Raw genomic sequence first — 23,007 nt, forward strand, 5'->3', positions numbered from 1 at the left:
AGTGCCATAGCCAATTTAGCCTAATTTCTCTTCCAGAAAACCCTAAGAGGTCTTCTCTCAAAGTCCACTTGGACAGAGTTTTAACTATATTCAATTCTAACTTATTCCCAAGATTTGTAGTTTTTACAAGAGTTAGTACCCTCACTTTGTCTCACTCTTCATTGACCCCTCTGAAACCAAATCTCTTAATGAAACTACCTATAAGAAATTACAGGCCACAACCTGCTTATTAACTCTTTAAAAAAAAAAAAAATTGAAATGTCCAGACTCTGAACCTAAAATGGACCCCAAATTTCTTCAAGCAGCTCCTCACATACCTGCTGGCACCCTGAAAACTCAATTTACCTCTTCTTTCATTTGTACTTGAAATAGAATTCAAATTCTGTTTCAAGTAGCCTCTTTTAGTGGACTCTCTGTAAGTGAATATTTGGGAGCTACAGCTTTAAAATAGATAGACACAGAACATATAAACTTAGCCAGATAAAATTTATTACTGGTAAAAGGGAGAATCAGATCACAGCCACAGTCCTAACAAAGAACTCTTCTCCAACTGGGCTCATGATATATAGGGGAGTTTTTTATTTATTAAGAATCTAGTGTGGAAGGTTCTAATATCTCTTTATGGTTTGTTATAATTATGGCAATGAAAAATGTTCAAGAGACATAATTTCTTTTTTCTTTTTTTTTTTGTGTGGAGGTATTTGGGGTTTGAAGTGACTTGCCCAGGGTCACACAGGAAAGAAGTGTTAAGTGTCTGAGATCACATTTGAACTCGGGTCCTCCTGACTTCAGGGCTGGTGCTCTATCCACTGCACCAACAAGCTGCCCCAAGACATAATTTCTAGATAATTTAATCCTTTGGGAGCAGCTAGGTGGCGCAGTGGATAGAGCACCAGCCCTGAAGTCAGGAGGACCCGAGTTCAGATCTGATCTCAGACACTTAACACTTCCTAGCTGTGTGACCCTGGGCAAGTCACTTATCCCCAAATACCGGGGGGGGGGGGGGGGAAGATAATTTAATTCTTTTATTAAAAATGCCAGCATGCTTACTAATAAAAGGATGAGCATCTGTTCACTTCTCTTTATTTTTATTACTTTAAAAAAAATTTTATAATAGCTTTTTCCCAAAAAATACATGCAAAGATAGTTTTCAATATTCACCTCTGCAAAATCTTCTGTTTTAAATTTTTCTCTCTCCTCCATTTCCCCCTCCCTCAGACAGCAAGCAATCCAATATAGGTTAACATGTGCAATTCTTCTTCTAAACATATTCCTACATTTATCTTATTGCAGAAGAAAAACCAGATCAAAAAGGGAAAAAAATGAGAAAAAAAAAAACAAGCAAACAACCAAAAAGGTGAAAATACTAAATTGGAATCCACATTCAGTCCACACAGTCCTTTCTGTGGTTGCAGATGGCTCTCTCCATCACAGTCTATTGGAATTGAGGTGAATCACCTCAATATAGAAAAATCCATTGAGTTGATCACATAATCTTGTTGCTGTGTACAATGTTCTCTTGGTTCTGCTCACTTAATTTGGCATCAGTTCATGTAAGTCTCTCCAAGCCTCTCTGAAATTATCCTGCTGATTGTTTCTTATAGAACAGTAATATTCCATATATTCAGCAACCATAACTTATTCAGCCATTCTCCAATTGATGGGCTTCCACTCAGTTTCCAGTTTCTTGCCACTACAAAGAGGGCTGCCACAAACATTTTTGCACATGTGGGTCCCTTTCCATCCTTTAAGATCTCTTTGGGATATAAGGCCAGTAGAAATGCTGCTGGGTCAAAGGGTATGCACAGTTTGATAACTTTTTCAACATAGTTCCAACTTGCTCTCCAGAATGGTTGGATCCAATTCCACCAACAATGTATTAGTATCCTAGTTTTCCTACATCCCCTCCAACATTTATCATTGTTTTTTCCTATTGTCTTAGTGGTTGGAATCTAAGAGGTATGAAGTGGTACCTCAGAGATGTCTTAATTTGCATTTCTCTAATCAATAGTGATTTAGAGCATTTTTAAAAAATGGTTAGAAATGGCTTTAATTTCTTTGAAAATTGTCTATTCATATCCTTTAAGCATTTATCAGATGGAGAATGTCTTGTATTATTATAAATTTGAGTCAATTTATCAGAAACTTTTGAGTGTAAAAAATTTTCCCCAGTTTTCTCTTTCTAATCTTGGCTGCATTGGTTTTGTTTGTACAAAACCTTTTTCATTTAATATAATCAAAATTTTTCTTCTGAGTAAGATAAATGTGGGAATATGTTTAGAAGAAATTCTGAAATCCCCTTATCTGACCATAATTTATTGGCATTTCCCCTCTCCTTCAAAACTCCATTCTTTATCCAAACACTGACCTACCATCACTTGACTTCCCAATTCTCTGGTTGTCACTTCTGCATTAGCCATTTTCTCTTCTTGCTATCCTGCCACCTTGTTAAACCAATTTAACTCTAACCATCATCCTGGTACAGGTCCTCAGCCCCTCATACATGGATTATTGCAATAGCTTGCTTCAAGTTTCTGCCCACTCTTCCCTCCATTTTCCTGAAGCACAGGGCTAGTCATGTCATATGCACCCCCCCCCCCAAACACACACACCTTAAAACTCCAATGGTGTCTCTGTTGGCTCTAGAATTAAATACAAAATGTTCTTTTTCAAAATCCTTTGTAACCTATTCCCCCCTCTATTTTTCTAGTCTTTCTACACTTTACTTCCCAACAGGTATTCTTTGAATCAGGGAAACTGATCTCTTGGCTGTACCATAAACAAGATACTCCATCTTTTGGCTCCAGGCATTTTCTTTAGGTATTCCCCATGCCCTGAATGTTCTTCCTCTTGTTTCAACTACTGACCTTCCTGGCTTTCTTTAAGTCCCAAATAAAATTCTACCTTTTACATGAAGCTTTCCCCTACTCTTTAATTCCAGTGCCTTCCTTCTATGAATTCCTATTTATCTTGTTTAAAGATTGCTTTATATGTATTTATTTGCATATTGTCTCCCTCATTAGATTATAAGCTCCTTGAGGGTAGGGATTGCTTTTCCTCTTTTTTGTATCCTAGCACAATGCCTTGTATATAGTAGGTGCTTAATAAGCATTAACTATTAGATTATTTCTCCCTCCATTGATTTTTAAATAAATTTTTTTACCAAGCTTCCATGCTCAAATTCTTAAATTTCCCCATGTAATTATAACACATTCATAATATATGATACTCTACCCTCTTCCACTCCTTTAGACACAGTATCTTTTTTTATGAGATATCCACTTCCAAATTGGTATTTTAGTGAAAGAACCACTACTATCAAGTGTTACTCAGTTCACATTTTTACCTCCTTGTGAGAGAGTTCATTTTGTTTGTTACCTTTTTATTGTGCATTTCTCTGTAGAACTATGATGACCATGGGATCTGTTACTGCCCTCTTCTTGAATTTTCACCTTTGAACTTTTTCTTCTTTCTGTAATATAGCTGTATTTTGTGGTACTTGACATAAAAAAGGAGTTCTCCTTCTCCCATCCTTTCTCTTTTTTCCCCTCCTAATCATCACCTTCCTTTTTGGTTGGATTTAGGTCTCTAAAAAAACACATTCTTATCCATACTTGCTAAGCACATTTCATCCTTGCTATGCTATGATTTCTATATTTGACACCATGGTACAGAATCTAAATCCAGTGCTCAGCACCTGTTCATTTCAACAATCTTTCTTTCTGTTGTGAATCTCTTCCCTTCTCTTTATTAAACATTAACTAAACCACGTAAGGCTTTCAAATTTTTGCCTATGTAATACTTTTTGTTTCCCTGTGCTTTGGCGGTAACCCTGGGTTTTTGAAGACTGTGCTAGCAGAACATAGGTTCCAGCAGGTCCTGCTGAGTTGGAATGTCTTTTGATATTGGCCTGGCAACAGCCACTGTAGCTGTCATCCAAGAACCAATCTAGATAAAGTAATGTAAGAGACTCATTACCAATCAGACACCGAGAGTTGGAAGTATTTTTGCCGTAACAATTCATTCACTCCTCTCAGACTTCCTTGAATTATTATGATCAACATCAGCAGTTAATATACCTTCTTAAGTTATTGATCCCCTGAATTATTGAAATAAATGTTGTACTTTCTGGTCACCAATTTGATTCCTGTGCCTCACCTGTCTTCTCCCAGCTGCCATTATGCCCTTTCATTGTGAGTCTGTTTTGAAACTCTCCATAGTATTAATATTCATGCATGCTTTGGGTTTTTCACTTCATTACAGGTATTTAAGAATTTGCAGCTTTTCATGGAGAACAAGGACCCAGGGGATGAGCTGTTTGACAGACTTACTGTGAGGTTTTTTTTTAATGGTTTCTATTAACTTTGCTACTGCTATTTGATTGCATAAAATGTCATTGTGACTTCTGCAGTATATTTTTTGTGCAGTGTGTTTTGTGTATTTTTAGATTGAAGGTTATAGAACAGAAAATAGAACACAGCATTTCAAAGCTGCCGTGACCATTGCATTGATGTCCATTAAATATAACTTTTAAATGACAGTCTTTTGACAAAAAATAATGTATTAATTCATCATTCAAATGATTCTTTGTTATTGTGTTAATCTTGATGGGTGATATAAAAAAATCTTATCTTAAATGTCCATACTGTAATAATGTGTTAATAGGAAGTGGAGAATAAATGAAATCTGTCAAGGGACAAGTTAGGTTGAATTCTCTCCCTGTGACTGTTGTTGGAGGCTGGTTCTTGGCAAGGACTAGTAGAAGATCTTCATACATACAATCAGTTATATGCTATTTGCCCAGATTAGGAAGGCTTTCTTAGTTCTTTTATGTTCTATACTTTCTTCTCATGTTCTTTTTCCTTATGAAAGCCTTGCTTTGCTAGAAATTGAAAACAGAAAATAAGCAATTATGACATTCCTGAAAATCCTTTATGTTTTCAGACATCAACCCTGAACAAGCATCTTCAGGACCTGATGGATGGATTGACCGCCAAGGTGTTCAGGACTTATAATGCATCCATCACACTGCAGGAACAACTGAAAGTGCTGACCAATGGTAATAAGATCCAGCATGGTGTGGATTAAAATTTTAATATTCAGAGAGAAAGAACAATGTAGTTAATCAGATTTTTTTTTTTAACTATTGCCACTGCCAGTGTAGCAGAACTAGCAGGACTTGGGTTTGAATGATGGTTCTGCCATTAGTGCCTGTTAATCATTTGAATGACTGCTCTCTCCCTCTTTTGCTTCCTCCTTCCCCAAGACAGCAAAGCAATCTGATATAGGCTAAATATGTACAACCTGGAGTTTTTTAAATAGGAAAGTTACATGGTTGGACTTATGTTTAAGGAACATTTTGATAGCTGAGAGGAGAATAAATTGGAAGGGGAGAAACTTGAGGCAGAAAGCCCAATCAGAAGGTTATTGGTGTAGCATAATAGGTATGAGATAATGAAGGCCATACTGGGGTGATGTCAGAAGAGAGACAAATGGTACAAAAATAGAAAGAACAGTACTTGACACCTGATTGAACGTAGTGAGCAAGAGTAAGTGAAGAGTCAAAGATGACATCTAGAAAAATGGTGTAATCTTAATGAACTAGATTGGGCTGTTATAAACAAAACAAGCAATATGGTAGCTTACTTTGGTTAAAAAACAAAACAAAACAAAAAACCAGTAATATAGTGTAACCTAATGGAAGGAAAACCAAATTTAACAATTATAACCTTGATAAGGTGGATTTGCTAGTGAACAGGAAACAAATGCTGATTGGACTAGAAAATGAAACCTATCATTTGCTCTCTATAACATATAGATAGATAAAACATCTAACCTGTAGAAGTAAAATGGTGAAAATAAAATCTGTTAGATTTAAGGTAAGATAAAATAAATAGAAGCTTGCAGTTATGATTTCAAATAAGACAATAGTAAACATATGAACAAAAAAGGAAATTGTAAACTTACTATTCCCATCTCTGAAGAAGAAATTAAGCAAACCCCAAAAGAATTCCTGCAAGAACAGATCTGGGTTTAGACAGATTTACAAGTGATTTCTCTCAGATACTTAAGGAAATAATCCCTAGATTATATAATCTCTTTTTAAATAAAGAAGGTATTCAAAGTATTTTTATGAAGTAAATATGGTTCTGTTTCCAAAATCATAGGTCAGTAAATACTTGTAACTTGCAGGACCAATTCTTTTGCATGGGAGCAGGGAGAGAAAAGAACCTGCCTCTGCAACATACAGAGGCTCTTAATTGAGTTCAAATTCCATGTCCTGGACATAGTTCTGGCCATAAAAAGCCTGGTGTCTGGGACCTGAGACACTGTTGTTTTCTCCCAAGTTGGTGAACTTGTGAGCAATATAGATACTACCTTCCCATGTGGGACCTGTGGTGAGACTATCTCTGAAGCCAATCCCTTACATATATTTATGTAAGTGACCCATTTTTTTCCCATTCGTTTGTTATTGTTTATTTTTCATTCTTTCAAATCCTTATGACCCCATTTGGGATTTCCTTGAAAAAAGCAATGAGAATGGTTTGCCATTTCTGTCTCCATCTTATTTTATAGATGAGGAAACTGAGGCAGGTGGGGTGAGTGACTTGTCCAGGATAATAACATAGTAAGTGTCTTGAGGCAGAATTTGAACTTGGGATTTCCTGACTCCAAGCTCTGTACTTCATCACTGCACCTTCTAGCTGTCCATTTTGTCTTTCATAGGAACTTAGAATTTCAGGATCTATCTCAGTCTATCCACCTTCCTTTAAAGATAAGGAAATCCCAGAGAAATGAGGTTACCTGTCAGAAGCATAATGCTAGAGCTCTTTCCTTCATTTGAGAAAAATCAAATGACTAAATCATTATGAAAGTGTGGTTAAGAACTAGGCAGCTAGGTGGATAGATCATCAGTCCTGCAGTCAGGAGAACCTGAGTTCAAATTCAGCCTCAACTGAATTTAATACTTATTGGTGTGTGACCCTGGGCAAGTCACTTAACACAATTGCCTCAACAAAAGAAGGAAAAACGAACTAGGAATCAAAATTCAAGTACTTAGACTGCTGGAGTGAGAAGGGTGGCAATATATGATGAATTGTAACTATGAGCATATTATTCACATTCAGGCCTTGATTTCTTATTAAATTCTTTTTGGTGTCTCTTTGAATATTGGTTCTCTTACAAATGCATTTCCTCATCTTTTAGCTGAAGACAATGTAGCAGCTAAAATTTTGTCTTACAACCGAGCAAACCGCGCAGTAGCTATTTTATGTAATCATCAGCGAGCAACTCCTAAGACTTTTGAGAAGTCCATGCAAAATCTCCAGACTAAGGTAAATTGGCAAATACTACTAATAATTATTGTGAATGGTACTTTTTTAATGTCATAGATCCATACAGTCCATCCATTTGTCTTCTGGAGATTTGATCCTATATATATGTGTAGAGAGAGAGAGAGATGTGGAGAGAGAGACAGTCCATGGGGAGTAACTGATATCCCTCCCCTCATCTTTGAGCCAGTTTTCTAGAAGTCATAAAGCTATTTTTCAAGGAAAGTTTGTTTTTCTGAGTTTTCTTACCCATTACTGATGTTATTACCCTGTTTTCAAGGCAAGCTGCTTCCTCGGGTAACTGAGGGGAGGTGACTTTGTTCCAGGTTCTTATACATTGAGCTAAATTTAATCTCTTCAAAGTTAATTGATATTTATTCCTGATCATGATATGACTTAGAGCTTTGGAGTCTGATTTATAATCAAAGTACACTTTTTTGGAAGTAGTAGTGATCTACTTAGACATATTATGCCAGGAGTTAGAGTCATCAAATCCATCCCCCTCATTTTACAAATGAAGAAACTGACACTCAGGGAACCAAAGGGAGAGAGTGGCCAAACTGGGATTTCAGCCCAGGTTGTCAATAAAGGGCTAGAACTGAGCAGATGCAAGGTAACCTAGCATATAGAGCTAATTACCAATTGGACAATTCTCTATTAACATATGCTTGGAGAATGGTGGGTATGGACAAAGAAGGAAAAGAGAGAGATGAGAGGGTGGAGTAGGACAGGCGGGATCATTCTTTTGATGGTGGAGAGAGAGGAAGGAGGTGTGGAGATTGCTAGACCTAATCCCCTGACTTTGACCCCAAAAGACCAAGAATAAAGACTTTTGCTTATCCTGACTCCGGCTGATTCTAAGATATCCAGGGTCACAACAGTTGTCAGCTCCCAGACTCAGTCTACCTTCTCTTTGTTGCTTCATGATTCCCTCCCTTCCCAGCCTATCCCTGCCTCCCCCCCCCCCCGCCCCCAACTAAGCACCACATTGTCTTTGTAAATGTGAGGTCTAAATGGAGAAGTCCCTAGTATAGAGTGGGAAGAGGGCTAGACTTGGGAGCTCAGTCCGAATCCTACATCAGGATTCTTTCTAGCATTGTGAACTTGTAAATTAATTAACCTCTCTGACTCAATTTCTTCTTTAAAATTGGAACTAATTCAGCTCTTAGTAATTGGACCAATGAAGAGAATCAAATGAAATGTTATATTTTCTTTGTAACTGTAAAATACTCAGAGTAGTTGTTAAAAGCAGATAGTGTGGGGCTTTTATGTTAATGCTAATGTGTTTATAATTGAGTGTATAATGCCCCCATTTCATTTTTAAGATTTGCTAGTTCATTTTTAATGTTTTAGGATTCTAGATTTATTCAAGATAGTCAGTAGCATCTTTGTAGAGAAAGGTACATCTGGAATAGATGTTTTCCCAATGGGTGCCCTCATACTGGATAAAGAGATGATCGTTTTCACAGTAGAGAGAATTTGAATGCAGTGGGTAAAAGCCCACTCTGAACTGATAGTTGTTCAAAGAGCTGTCATGGGGAAAGGACAAGCAAGAGGTAGCAGAGACACAGGTTTTGATTCCTTATGAAGAAAATCTTGAGCTGCTGCAGAAGGTTGTTCTGGAAATGAAGGCTGAGTGACTCTGGGGAATCCCATAGAAGGGATTCCTGTTGACATTCCACTTAGACACGGGCTCTCTTTGAGATACCATCCAACCTTAAAGACTCTCTGAGGAAGAGCTTGTCTAATGGAATCTTCTTTTGAAGATTGATGCTAAAAAGGAGCAGCTAGCCGTGGCGAAGCAGGAGCTGAAGAGAGCCAAGGCTGATGCCAAAGTGAAAAAGAGCGTCAAGTCCAAGAGGTAAGGTTTCCACGCGTGCATCTGATGGGGGCCGTTGTGGTCCAGTATTCATCAGAATTGATGGATTATCTGTTGTAATTCAAGTGTTTCCTGGAATAGTTTTCTGACTATTGATACCAAATATAGTCAGATATAGATTAAAATGATTAAGTTTTAGCTAGTTTATATTTGTCATCATGCTAATTAGCAACTGACCCATGACTTCCAGGTGATAGTTTGGGGCATGTAGTGGTACGATGGGAAGAGCACCAGACTTTGAAGACAGAGAATACACTTGGAGTCTAGCCTCACCACAGGGTTACATCCCCTTTAAAGTCTGTGTCCTTTTTTATAAAATAAGAGGGTCAGATTGAATTCTATAAAGGAACCCTACAGGGAGATATTCCACTAGACTTTTGATTTATAGACTAGAAAATCCATAAAGACTAGAAAAATCCATAAAGGCATAGATGGCACTTTCCTCCATAGGGTTTCAGGATCTTCATGAAAAACTTGCCCAGAGTCAGGCAGAGAGGTAGAGAATCATTGACACTGGGGAGAAATCAAGAGACCGTGGGGTAGAAAGAGCAAGAGGATGTAACTGATACACAATAATTGCAAGATAGATACTAAAATTATGTCTTTATATTAAAAAGCCCAATAGTTTTGGATGATGGGTGAGAAGAGGAATAATTTTGAATAACCAGGCTGTACTGGTTATATAATTTTTCTTTAACACATCCAGGCAATTAGGGTGGACAAAATTTTTTTTTTAATTTAAATTTTAAAAAATTGAAAGATGGGAACAGCAACATATTAGGGAAAATTAAGACAATGAGGGCTTAGCCAGCTGCCTACCAGAATGGGACATTGTAGATCAATAAGATTTTTTTTTCTCTCCATGATTGTTCACCCCCCTGACCCTATATTCTCAGAGTCCTTTTTCCTTCAGGTCTTATTCCTGTCCTGTAGTTTCTTTACTTCCATTGGAGAAAGGGAGGACTTAAGTCTTGTTTTGTGGAAGGTCATAGGTCCACCCTAGACATTTTAGATCTCATGTGTGATAGGATAGTCTTGGGCTCCATAGCCCATATTGGGCTAATAAGTTTGGATTCCCAGCTTTGATGAGTTTCATTATTTACCAGTCATATGTGGAGGAAAGGAAAGAAAACCCATTTGTTCTGTTGCCTTACCACTGAGTTGAGAGATGCCTGCCTTGCCTCATCAGTGTTTGGCAATTAAGAAGGAAAAGAAATTTCTTAGATCTCCTGTCAACATTGTTTTATTGAGAAGATTGAGGCAGGGAGCCCAACTCTTTCTACCTGTAGTATGATGGAAAGCTCCTTGGGTATAAGAGACCTGTGCCCTGGCCTCTGCTCTACAGGTGGCCACCTGGGCCTCCTCTCCCTTTTTCCTTGTCAGATGGGCATCAGCCAAGCTCTCTGCTGGCCCTGTTGAGTTCCCATTTGTTGAGTTGGGCTGCTTAGAAGCAATCAGATGGTCAGACGGGAAGGTAATTTAGTTCATTCTTTTTTTCTCCTAGTAATGTAGACAAGAAGAAAAAACTGCTGGCCAAGTTAGAAGAACAGCTCATGAGGCTGTGCACCCAAGCCACAGACAAAGAGGAAAACAAGCAGGTCGCCCTGGGCACATCCAAACTCAACTACTTAGACCCCAGGATCAGCATCGCCTGGTATGAGAAGCCAAATGTTTGCTTTTTAAGGGTCTAAGGGTCCAGAAGATGGGCGGGGGGGGGGGGGGGACCTGTTAGTTGAAAAAGACAGAAGCAAATGATTTTCCTGAAACTTTTTGTCATCTATCTTGACTCATTTCTTCCCAACAATAGTCTACAATAGTCTTGATCTTTCCTTGCTTGATCCTTTTTTTTTTTTTTCCAGTGTAGATTTTTAAAAATAATCCAAATCCTTATTTGTGGTACTTATTTTACCCACAATCCTTAGCTTATTCTGACCTTCAGTTCACAGGATAGTGTCAAACACTGATATTCCTCTTCTGGTCCCTGATTTTTCCTCTTCACACAACTATTTGCAAAATCTGAATCAGTTGTTGAGGTCCTTTTGTCCTACACCAGAACGCTTTCCTTCCCTCTCTAAAACCAAATGGAAAGCATACCTCCATAGAATCTAAATTTCCCCATCTTCCTTTCTTTTTTCACTTCCCCTTTTGTTATGATTTAACTCTTAAATTCATTATTTTTTCTTATAACTTTTAAAATAATATACTTATGCAATATGTTGGATTCTTCTATAGGTGTAAGAAGTTTGGAGTGCCAGTGGAGAAGATTTATAATAAAACACAGAGGGAGAAGTTTGCCTGGGCAATTGATATGGCAGATGAAGAGTTTGAGTTCTAAACTAGTATTTCTGTATCTATTTTTGAATCGTTGAGGTTTTCGATTATTAAACAACATTGGGAGGAATTTTGTACAATGAAGTATTTTACTAAAGATATATTTGGTTCTGCAATCTGAGTGCTGATACTGCTTCCTAGGTCTTGGTCAGAAATATAACTGGGATTTCCTTTCTGATGTGACTATTGAGGTTATCAGATTTTTGACTACTCTGCCTTCTGGGATACGATTGAGTTTGATGACAGCTATTTCTATTGTACAATTTGTCCGTTGAATTTATTGATTAAGGGAAAGATCTAAAACCAAATAATGTTGTATGGGTTGGGGTGGGAATGAGGGTTGGGGTAGAAAAATAGTATGGTATGTGAAGGAGGTGAGTTTCCTTTTGACTGGGGAGAAATTTTAATAGGTTTTCTAAAATGCACAATCCTTTTTTTTGTTTGTTTGTTTTGTTTACAAGAAAAGGTTTCATATTTTAATTATCTTTAGAAATACAGGCAGCTCTGTTGCTAAGGAAATAGTTGGCTTCAATGAATCAGCTGGGACTAGAACTCGGGTCTCCTAATCCTTAATCTAGAACTTTCTGTTGTAACACTCCTTCAGTGGAAGCAGTGAAAATTGTTGATTTTGTCCATGCCTCTGCAGGGCCATTTCCTTATGCTTCCATTTCCAGGCTTAAGATGAGCCTGACTGCACACTTGAGTCTCCATCATTTCAGCTTCTTAAATAAGACAAGGTCTCCCCTCCATACCCCACATCTCCAGCTTCTTAAGGCTGAGATTCCATTTATCCCTTGGATGCTACACTGATCATTTCAGGGCTCAGATCTCAGATGGGGCCTAGATGAGAAAATGTGCTCTTAGTCTCCCCACCTGCAGGGTTGCCTTAGGCCCAGAAGACTCATCTCCATGGTGTCCACATTGCTCACCTGGCAAGATACTTGATGAAACGAAACAGTTAACCAGCAGATATTTCTTGAACAACTGGCTCTTAACCAGGTTCTTTAGAGGGGATACAGTACATGCATAAAATCTGGTCCTTCCCCTCAACAAGCTTATAGTCTTAGCGATAGGTGACAAAACAGATACACAAATAGGAAGATAATTTCATGCTCAGATGCATGGTAGTGACACTAAATAGAAACATTTAAGAGAGTACTGAAATAGAGAAAGTTTTCTGGAAGACACGGGATCTCAGCTGGGCCTTGTAGGACAAGACAGGAGGAGAAAAATGGTTCCAAATTGCAAAAATGAAGGCCCAGAAGCAAAAACAAGTATGTATTAATGAATCACAGATATATATGGTGGGCTACAAGAATCATAGGTCTTCAAGATAATCAAAGTAGTTTAGTTTATGTCTTCTAGAGAGTGAGAAGCAAGATTCTGAGCAGAATCATGTCAAAGAGGGGTTAGAGTAATATGATGGTTGGGTGTGAGATTTAGGGAGTGACTGAAAATAGGGAAATTAACTTCATCCAAAAATGAAAAAGCCAGAAGAAATGACAGCTAGAAGTACAAACAGAAGAATGAAAACTTGGTAATTATTTCTCAATTACCCTTGCTTCCAAGAAAACATGCTCTACTGATTTTTCCCTTCAATCTATCCTAAGTATCCTGAGTAAGCCTTTTGCCTGAAGACCTGCATGCAGCTATCAATTTCATCAGTTGATCTGGCACTCATTAATTGCCTCTTCACAGGTGATTTTTTTTCCAACATAAAACCAGTTGAATAGAGTCTTTGTCCTTAAGGCCTTATAATTTGAGAAGGCTTTGAAGGCTTTAAGAGGCAAAAAATCCAATTAAGAATTTTCCTTTACATATTCATGTGAAAAGTTTTGCTGAGAAGTATGTGAACTCTGACTAAAGACTTTCTCACTGTTGTACTCAAAAGGCCTCTCTGCACTCTGAATTCTCTGGTGTTCAGTGACATCCGAGTTAAGCTTAAGCATTTTCTCACATCTTTTAAGCTTTTTTGGTTTCATTTCTGTATGGGTTCTCTGATGTTCAGTAAGTAACACAGATTGATTGAAAGCTTTCCCACATGCATTATATTCATAGGATCTTTCTCCTGTGTGAATTCTCTGATGCCGAATGAGATTGGAGCTCTGACTAAAAGCTTTGCCACATTCTCTACATTCATAGGGATTCTCTCCATGATGTATTCTTTGATGTCTAACAACATTTGAGCTATGGATGAATGTTTTCCCACATTCATTACATTCATAAGGTTTCTCTCCAGTATGAATTCTCTGATGCTTAATAGCATCAGAGCTCTGACTGAATGTTTTTCCACATTCGTTACATTCATAAGGTTTTTCTCCAGTGTGAATTCTCTGGTGACGTATAAGATTAGAACTCTGGCTGAAAGCTTTGCCACATTCTTTACATTCATAAGGTTTCTCTCCATTATGAATTCTCTGATGTCTAACTACATGTGAGCTGTGAATAAAAGTCTTCCCACAGTCACTACATTCGTAGGGTTTCTCTCCAGAATGGATCCTATGATGTTTGATAACATCTGAACTCTGGCTGAAGGTCTTCCCACATTCCTCACATTCATATGGTTTTTCTCCAGTGTGAATTCTCTGGTGTTTAATAACATCTGAATGGCATTTGAAGCTTTTCCCACACAGCTCACATTTATGGGGCCTTGTTTCTTTGGCACTTCTCTTTTGTTTAACAAAATTTGAATTCTGAGTGGAGTTCTTTACAGATATATTCTGTTCATGGTCTGCCTTCCCTCTGGGAATTTTCCTAGGCAACGAATCTTTCTGCCTCTCTGAATTGTCCTCAGTCTTACAAGATATCTGCAATTGTGGTCCCTGAAGGACATCCAGGAGTCCTGAAGATGGCTGTTGTGTGTGATAAAATACTGCTTCCTTGGGAAACTCTTGCTTTGGGGTCCACTCTTCCCTCTCAGCACTGACCTCATGGCCTAAAACAAAACAAGACACAAATATGCCATCTAATTTCTCAAGAGAAAAATAACACTATTCTAAAAGATGCCATACATGATGGATGTTAAAAGTTTTAAAATATATAAAGCACTAAAGGCGGCAGCATTGCTACTAAGTTTTTCTCCTATTAAAATGTGAACTCGCATGGCAAAACACCATCTTTTTGCCTTTTACTTAGCTGATTGATTAAATAAATAAAAATAGAGGCTGATTAAAAACAAAAACAAAAACAAAAAAAAAACAGCAGAATCTGAATTTATAACCAGGTCTCTTGACTCTCTAATTCCATCACTCTTTCCTCTGAAATCTTCAAAGATCTTTTCCCAAAATTGGATTATATGCCAAACCATGCCAATTTTTCTATCACAAACTTTAGGTTGATAGGGTTAAAACTAAACCAATGGTAGAACCTCCAGAGTTCGAATCATTTCCACCCCCAACAACCAATTCCATTTAGTTTTATAGACAGTAATCCTGTCCAGAGCCACAAACCTCATCCCAAATTTCAGTGATAATCTGCGGGATCAATTTTGCCTTCTTGAATTAAGAATTCTTATTCCTTCTGGGTTTTTTGCCTAAACTTTGGGTGTCTGAATAAAGACATTGGAGGTGAGGGTTTTTACTGGCACATTTTCTTGGTTTTATTTCTATGAACTTCCGAGTATCTCAGTTGCAATTCTAATTTATTTTTTGGTAGCTATTTTATATTACTAATTTGGGGAGTAGATATTCTCCTTTTTCTTTTTTAAATTTATAGTTCTTTTAATTCTATTTACAAGATATCAAGTAAACCCATATTCAGTCTTTCTTTGTTGTACTTCATTCTTGCCCAGGAATCTGGCATCTTTGTGTTTTAAGACATGATCCAGGTGTCCAAATTTTAGTCTCAGATACCATTTTCTTAGCCAGCTATTCCCTACTCAGATTTATTTCTTCTGTATTTCTTGCTTTCAGTTAGCAAAAATGAAGAAAAAGTACAACCTTATTATGATCCTCGGGGCTTATAGGTTTTATAAACATTTGCAGTATTTTTAAGGTTCCTTTTGGCACTATCATTCACATGCACATGAATCACTAAAAAAAGGATGGTTGTCATCCATTTTCATAATGTTGGATTTTTTTGACCCTGCAACTTAGTATGCTTTAATACTTTAAGGACATTATTGCTGGGAGGAGACCCAACTGTACAAAACTGTACAAAAACATTCCCCAAAAAACTGCAATAGCAAAAATAGTACAATTGCTAAGCCCAGAGATTAGAGAAATGCTTGGGAAAATATGGCATATATAATTGATAAGACTTGTAGTGAGAGAAATTACAACTATAAAGCATTCAGAGAAATACAGAAGGAATCACATGAGGTAAGATGTGAAGGAATACTGCACAGAAAATCCCAGAAGTATAGTTTTAAGGTTTTAATGTTAAGATCGAGCTAACACTTTTGAACACACTGACTACCCATGTAACATTAAATAGCAATTTAATTCAACTCAAGTATTACTGAGTAAGTACCTATGTGCCAGGAATTAGTAGAAGACACTAGGGAAAGAAATAAAGAAATAATTCCTCCTTCAAAGAGCCATATTTTACTATGGGGAGACAACTATATATATATAACATACAAAATGTATAGAAATTAAATGATTTCTGCTACTATAAGTAAGTCGCCTAATCTTTCTAGGCGAATTCTTCAGCTGTAGAATGAGGGCTGAATTAGATAACTTATTGTTCCTGCTTGCTTTAAATCTGGAGTTATAAATACTAAGCCATTTAGGGCCCAGGATTGCTAGCAATTGGATGAATCAGAAAAAGCTTCCTGTGGAAAGCACTTGAGCTGAGCCTGGAACAGAACCAGGGATTTCAGGAGAGAATCCTGTTGTTTTGTTTTTGTTGTTTTTTAATAGGATTCCTTTTTATAAGTCATCTAGGGGATGAGAAGGAGTAAAGTGGCCTGGGCAGAAAGCCTAATAGCTACAGAAAGGCCTCTGAGGATCTGCCCCAAGTCTAGGAAGGGATTATCACCTCATGGGAGGTGTGGTCATCTTAGTCCAAATAGAAGTGCCAAAGAGAAGAAGTCCTTCCACTCCCCAGACCGGGCAGATCATTTCAGGTTTAGAGACTGGAAACATGCAGGGGAGAGAACGGGAGGACCATTGCTTTATGCTGGGGATTTAGAGCTTCCTACCTAAGCCACAAGGGGAATTCCTTTCTAGGTGGGGAGGATGGTCTGTGGCCAAGATGCCGAGGGGAGAGCTGGCTGACCACATCAAGCCCTTCCTCCCCACCCGAGTCTGTCTTTGTATCGCCAGCACTTAGCACAGTGCCCTGAATGTAGTCGGTGCTTGATATTTGTTGACTAACATCTAGAGGTCACCTAGTCCACCCTTGTGTTTGACAGCTAAGGAGAGTGGGACTCGGAATGTAGGTAGCTTGTGCAGTCACAAGGTGGCAGAGGATGAATCTGGAATCTTCAGAAAAAATTTTTTTCCCTATCCTAACATGAGATAACAGTAACAAACAGCATTTCCCTGATTTTCCAATATGGTAATCCTATCCAAAAAAAGAAATAGTGTGACATGAACAAGTCATTAGTTTAAAGTTCGTTGGAGTCAAGCCAGTTCCTTGTAACTACTGTCTTTGTTCTTTTGATTGGGGCAATTGGGGTTAAATGACTTGCCCAGGGTCACACAGCCAGAAAGTATCTGTTAAGTATCTGAGGCCACATTTGAACTCAGCCCCTCCTGACGTCAGGGCTGGTGCTCTATCCAATGAACCAACTAGCTGCCCCTCTTTCTTCATTTTTTAAGCTGATCACAAATAATACCTTTTAGAATTTTACCAAGAATTAACGTTGAGCTAGAGCACTCACCTATAATTTTAAAATTCCCTCACTCTTCTCTTTTTTTTGAAAATCTGAAGAATATTTTCCCATCTCTCTTCAGAGAGCTATTGCCTGTAGTCTAAGTTTCAGATATCACTGACTGTGGTCCCTCATTCACATCCACCATTTACATGTATTTACATACATATAAAGTACATTTGAGTCAAGTGACTTATCCTGAGTATCAACTATTTTTGTTCAGCTGCTTCCAGAACAAAAGTTAATCTCCTTGGCAGTGAAAACAAGCAAATAAAATGAGAGTTTGTGGCTGAAATAAGATACTGGAGGAATCTGAGGTCTAAGTCAACATGACTGTAGAAATTTTCAAGGATGATAGATACCAAGGCAAAAACTGGAGGAAAGATGATAGATGGTACCAGTGAAACTACAGGGAAGGTAGTCCCAACTCACTAAATAGGCCTCAAAAGAATAAAGGTCACTGAAGAATTCGAACCTCTCGGTCCTATTAGAACTGTGAGGAGGGGCTACATGGGAAGAAGTGGCAAGGTCTTCAGATTTATGAGGGGCCAAAAAGGCCCTCTAGTCCAACCCACCCACACCTAAATAAGAAGCCCCTCTAACATTCCTGATAAGTAACCATCCAGCCTCTCCTTAAAAACTGAGAAAGACAGAGGAAGGGGAGAAGAAAAAAGAGAGAAGAGGAGGAGGAGGAAGAAGAATCAGGTTAGAGTAGCCCTGGGGAAGAATTAGAAGTGACCAGTATAAAAGAAAGTAGCATGATACAGGCTTGGTTCTTAAATATTTGATTGATTGATGGGGAGTTATCTGAGGTGGACATGACTGAAGGGAATAGATTTCAGTTTAACATTAGATTTTCTTAAAGATAACATCAGTCAAAAAATGGAGTTGTCTGCCTTGAAAAGTTCCTCAGAGACTAAATGGTCAGCTTCCTTTTGAGGGGAGCATAGAGTATAGACTTTAAAAAATATCTTAGAAATCACCTAACCCAGCCCTCATTTTAGAGAAAGGTCAGTGGTTTGTAATTAGAACCTCATCTTTATGGGATAATCTATGAGCATCTTCCAAGTCCTTCACAGCCTGAAGTGAGGCAGAGAAAGGTCCAGGGATAGCAGAGAAGTAGAAGGTTTATAGCTGCACCTGTGAGATAATGTCTGATTTTTTTTGTTTTCCATTTCAAACCAATGAGACCCTTAGTTGGCTTGTTGTGGAGAGGGCTCTAAGGTCACTACTTATCCCCACAATGATTAAACCTACTGAGCCCACAGTAGGACTTCTTCAAACCTTACACATCTTGTCACTGTCATTGTTCTTGGGAGGGCATTGCCCCTCTAACTTTCTGGACCAAAGTGCCCCTCCCTAACCACTACTCTCTTAATGAGTTAGTTTCCCATCTTTACTGTCTGAGACTCTGCATTTAGGTTTGTATTCCAGTCTTAGCACATTGTCTGGCACAGAGAAAACAAGCAGCAAATGCTTTTTCATTCATTCTGAGAGGACATTGACTATCATTCTAACAAACTAGTGAGTACCATGTTGATGATGGAAGTGAAGATGAGCCTGGTAGTTTGGGGGTCCTGATTGTTCTCCAGGTGAGGAGGAGATGGCAGATGGAACAGGAGGTGACTTACTTGATGGATGCAGGGCTGCCATCTCCAAGGAAACTTCTTGTTGCTATGCACAGATAAGACTAGAGAAAAAGAAAGATTGTTCTAGTAAAATGATAAAGGGAGAACATAGGGACATGATGATGGAAGTTTAAGCTCCATGAGGAAGTGTCTCCCCCCCAAAAAAAAGCCCCATGGTTTGAATCCCAACTCTGAACAACTTCAAAATGCACCAAATGATCATGGAAATTCCTTTAGCTTGAAATCCTATGGTAGAAAGCTTGGAAACATCCCCCATGTATGAACACAGTCTCATTTATTTCATGGAGTTAAAAGCTTAAAAGGGAAATCAATATAGCCTAACAACAAGACACAGCCCAACTATCAGATTTTAGCACCATGTTAAAATTTCCAGCTCAAATCTGATACCACAACTAGTTTAGGAAATTACCAGCATTGATTCAGTGGTTTTTGTATTAATAGCTTCCCTTCAGCTTAGGCACATTTTCCCACTCAGGGTTCAAGGACAGCTGAACTCTATCCCCAGGAGCTAGAATCAGTCTATTCTGCTAGGAGGTAGACAGGCCCTTAAGCCCAATTGTACACATGGAACACTGGGAATTCCAGGTGTACCAAAACCTGGGTTGGGTTTTGTTTTGGTTTTGGTCTTCTTTCCTATACTAATAAGACCCTCAGTTGGTTTGTCTGGACCCTTAGGCCCATTTCTCCTTCCAGTGATTAAACCTATACAGCTTAAGACCTGTCTTGATAGCACTTCATACATCTCATCACCAAGAGACAATAGGATTCACAGGGAAACAGCTTGGAGTCTGTGGACCCTGCAAATACATGTAAATAGGGAGGGCAGCATTTAAAGCAGACACACTAGCCAACTTACTAAGTTCTCTACTTAGCCAACAGTAGACAAGCAGAGGGAAACATTTTGTCCTGCACTGTTTGCTTTGCTTTTGGGGGGAGTTTGGGGCCACTCTGGGCCTAGCAGTAGGAAGCCAAGGAGCTCAAACTGGGAGACTCAGGATACTCAGTCCTCTTGAAAATAAATACAAAAGGAATAAATAGATTTTAAAGAACCTTAAAGCTGGAAGGGACTTGAGAGGAATCCCCTTCCAGCTTCCCTGAAAGAATCTTCCAGTTTTCACTTCCACTGGAAGTTTTTTTGTGTGACTAATCAAATTTTCTTTTCAGCACCCCCTGGGCTGGGCAGTCCACCTGCCACATATAATTTAGTGGAGATGGTCTCGGTCCTTGAGTTTATATTCTAAGGGAAAGCTATACCTAGAGGAAGGTGGTGGTGATCAAGCCTATTTAGACCTGGGAAATCAAAGGGTGACCAGTGGAGTAAGTCTTAAGTCTGTTTCTCAGTGACAAGTATCTTGGTATAAATGGAATAGATGCCCCAGACACTTATTTTAAGTTTCTACTCTGCTGAACAATCAGCATTGGGAATAAAGATAGGAAAACTGACAACCGTTCCCCGCGGTCCCTCTTTGATGATTCCGCCTCATCTCTTTCCCAAGCATCACCCTGTTTAGAAGCAGAGACGCGACCAAAAGGGACTACAGGGTTATCTATTATCATCTAAGGCCCACGGAAACTCAATTCAGGCAACAGCTGCGTGCCGGGGCTCGGGGCTTCCAGGGGGAAGTCCGTCTCCTGCCAGCCTTACAGAGCGCCTGGGAAAGCCGCTTCTAGATCTCATTTAATAGCTGCCGGGACACCGGGACTTCCCGGGACAAGGAACTGGAAGAGATTGAAAAGCATTCCCCCAGGTCTCGCTCAGAGTGACGCTAAAGCCCAGAGGCGACTCTAACTCGGGTGCCAGCCCTGGTTTGATCCCCTCCAGGTGAGGGAGGACCCCGCCTCCGCCGGTCCCCTCCTCCTTTCCCCCACCCAGGTGAGTGAGGGGCCCAAGCCATCCCGAATTCTGTCTCGTCTCCTGGAGAGAGGTGTCGGGCCGCGTCTGTGGCCGAGCTCCCCCGGCTCCATCCCTCCCCCGTACCCGCCCTGCCCCTGCCCAGGCGCCGGACACCACCAGCCCCCCGGGGAGGGCGGCCTCACGCTCCACCCATCCCGAGGAAGGAGGTCCCTGAGATCAGTTCGGCCCCATCCCCAGATCCCTGGGATGTCCAAGCTCGGTCCGCCCCGCAGTTCAGGAAGGTCCCTGAGCTCCACCCATCCAGGTGAGGGGGCGGTCCCCTCCACTGGACCGACCGGCGCGGGCCGAAGGAAGTGCCTGCGACCTGTCTCCGGGTCGGGCTAGCGCTCCCCGCCTTTTGTCCTGTCCAGAGATGAGGGAGGTCCCTTCTCTCGGTTCCTAGGTGAGGAGGGAGGGGGTTGCCCTGGTCTCCCAAGGGAACAAGGGAAGGAGGGTCCAGCGTTCTGTCCGGTTCCTTTCCCCCGCTCCGGACCCCTTCTGCGTGACGAGGAGCTCCCCGCCTCAAAGGGCCCCCGGGGCACAGCCGAAAGCGGATTCCCGGGGACACGCACGCGGGCTCACGTGGGTAGGGGCTCCCCCACACCAGAGCGGGAGCGCTTTGCCGGACCGCGGATCCCGAGGGGCACACACTGACCGAGCATCCGCAGGCCCCGAGCCTGAGCCGAACCCCCGGCCGGAAGTAGGCCCACCCCCCTAAGGGGACCTGCCAAGCCCAGGGTCCCCCTTTCTCCCCTCAACACTTCCGGGGGCTTCCTAGGAACTGCGGGAGGCTTTTTTGTTAGGTTTCAGCCTGGGGAAGAAAGGGGAGGGGCGGAGAGGGAGGTCCTTGGAAAGGAACAAAGAATGATGGCCGAAGAGAGAGGACCGAAGGAGGCGGGGTCGTCCTGGTTGAAAGCCTTGGAGGGGAGGGGACGGAGAAAAGAGACCAGGGCCGGCAGGGTTCCGAGGGAAGGACCCAGGGATGGGAGACGCTTTGGAGGGGGCAGGAAACGCCACAATTATTGATTACATTTTACAGAAAAGGAAACTGAGGTCAGGGAAAAGGATGTGCCTGAGAATCTGGGAATAGGATCACAGGGGGAGAAAGCTCAATTTTCCTTTACATCATTTCTATAAGGATGGCTTTTGATACAAAAGTATTGGAGGCCTAAGATCTGCAAGAGTCTCTTCTGTACTTGTCACAGGATGTAATGCAACTCTTGTTATTTCTGTAACCTTGCTCCGATTCCCCCAATATCCTTCTCTTTGGATCTTTAATTAATTCATATGGAACTTTACACTGAAAATTTTCAAATTGTAATTTTGCCTATTACTCAAATATAGTTTGTCTCAAATTCCATTCACATATCTGACAGTGCATATCAAGTATCCTCCTTGTAGCAAAGTAAAACAGTTCATATGTACTATGACTGCTGTGGAGGAGAGGGGTCTGACAGCCCATATTCCATTTCACAGAAGATCTGGACTCAATGGGGCTCATAAACAAGGCAGAAAATATATAAAAGTGTTCTGGAAGCCATAAGCAATGCAGTTCTGATCTTATTCTGGCCAGTCCAGCCTTCCCCTGATCCTCCGCATAATCATAGCTAGTTTTGGAGCAATCCTTCCACATCTGCTATCCTTGCGCCCAGGTCCCTTTAGCTGTGCAGCCACATGCATGACCCTCTTTTCTCTGAGAAACTGGTACTGTCTGGGGACTGTGGCTCTCTCTCTACAAGTCTAGAATCTCACACTTGGGGTTACTAGAGGGACGCCTCCAAGGCCGGCATTGCCTGGAAAATTCCTTTTCACATCTAGGAGGCTAGGCCTCAGGAACTCAACAATTGTCCACAATTCTCTCCCTTCTTTCCGTAGAAGACACTTGCTCCACTTGGATTGTGAGGTTTTCCTTGCCACAACTGCCACATGGTTGATAGTTTATGGACCTGCCTCTCCAATACTGCTACCAGGGATTCTGAAGGGGTTTGGCTGAGTCCATGACACTCATGTGTGCTTGTCCCAAGAAAGTCATTAATGGAGGCAAAGCTTTCCACTTTCCCCTCCCACCTCCCAGAGCTTAGATTTGTTTCCAGCTCTCTCAAGGG

The 23,007-nt window shown here is 40.3% G+C and overlaps 2 protein-coding genes across 5 annotated transcripts in view; one reads left to right on the top strand and one right to left on the bottom strand.

Moving 5' to 3' along the window:
• LOC141540236 (DNA topoisomerase I, mitochondrial-like) overlaps nt 1–11,657 on the top strand; it is a 68,878-nt gene extending 57,221 nt beyond the window's left edge. For all 4 annotated transcript variants that reach the window (XM_074263996.1, XM_074264004.1, XM_074264015.1 and 1 more), the window contains 6 exons: nt 4,264–4,332; nt 4,945–5,059; nt 7,207–7,334; nt 9,098–9,192; nt 10,715–10,864; nt 11,443–11,657. In XM_074263996.1, the coding sequence (XP_074120097.1) occupies nt 4,264–4,332; nt 4,945–5,059; nt 7,207–7,334; nt 9,098–9,192; nt 10,715–10,864; nt 11,443–11,545 (660 nt within the window). In that variant the 3' untranslated portion in view covers nt 11,546–11,657. The remainder of the gene's footprint in view (nt 1–4,263; nt 4,333–4,944; nt 5,060–7,206; nt 7,335–9,097; nt 9,193–10,714; nt 10,865–11,442) is intronic.
• A 1,551-nt stretch (nt 11,658–13,208) lies between these two features.
• The window catches only part of LOC141540262 (uncharacterized), a 106,232-nt gene continuing 96,433 nt past the window's right edge, over nt 13,209–23,007 (bottom strand). The window contains exon 7 of the mRNA XM_074264075.1: nt 13,209–14,148. Within this exon, the coding sequence (XP_074120176.1) occupies nt 13,341–14,148 (808 nt within the window). The 3' untranslated portion in view covers nt 13,209–13,340. The remainder of the gene's footprint in view (nt 14,149–23,007) is intronic.

The sequence above is a fragment of the Sminthopsis crassicaudata genome, chromosome 1 (assembly GCF_048593235.1).
Source record: "Sminthopsis crassicaudata isolate SCR6 chromosome 1, ASM4859323v1, whole genome shotgun sequence".
Lineage (NCBI taxonomy): Eukaryota > Metazoa > Chordata > Mammalia > Dasyuromorphia > Dasyuridae > Sminthopsis > Sminthopsis crassicaudata.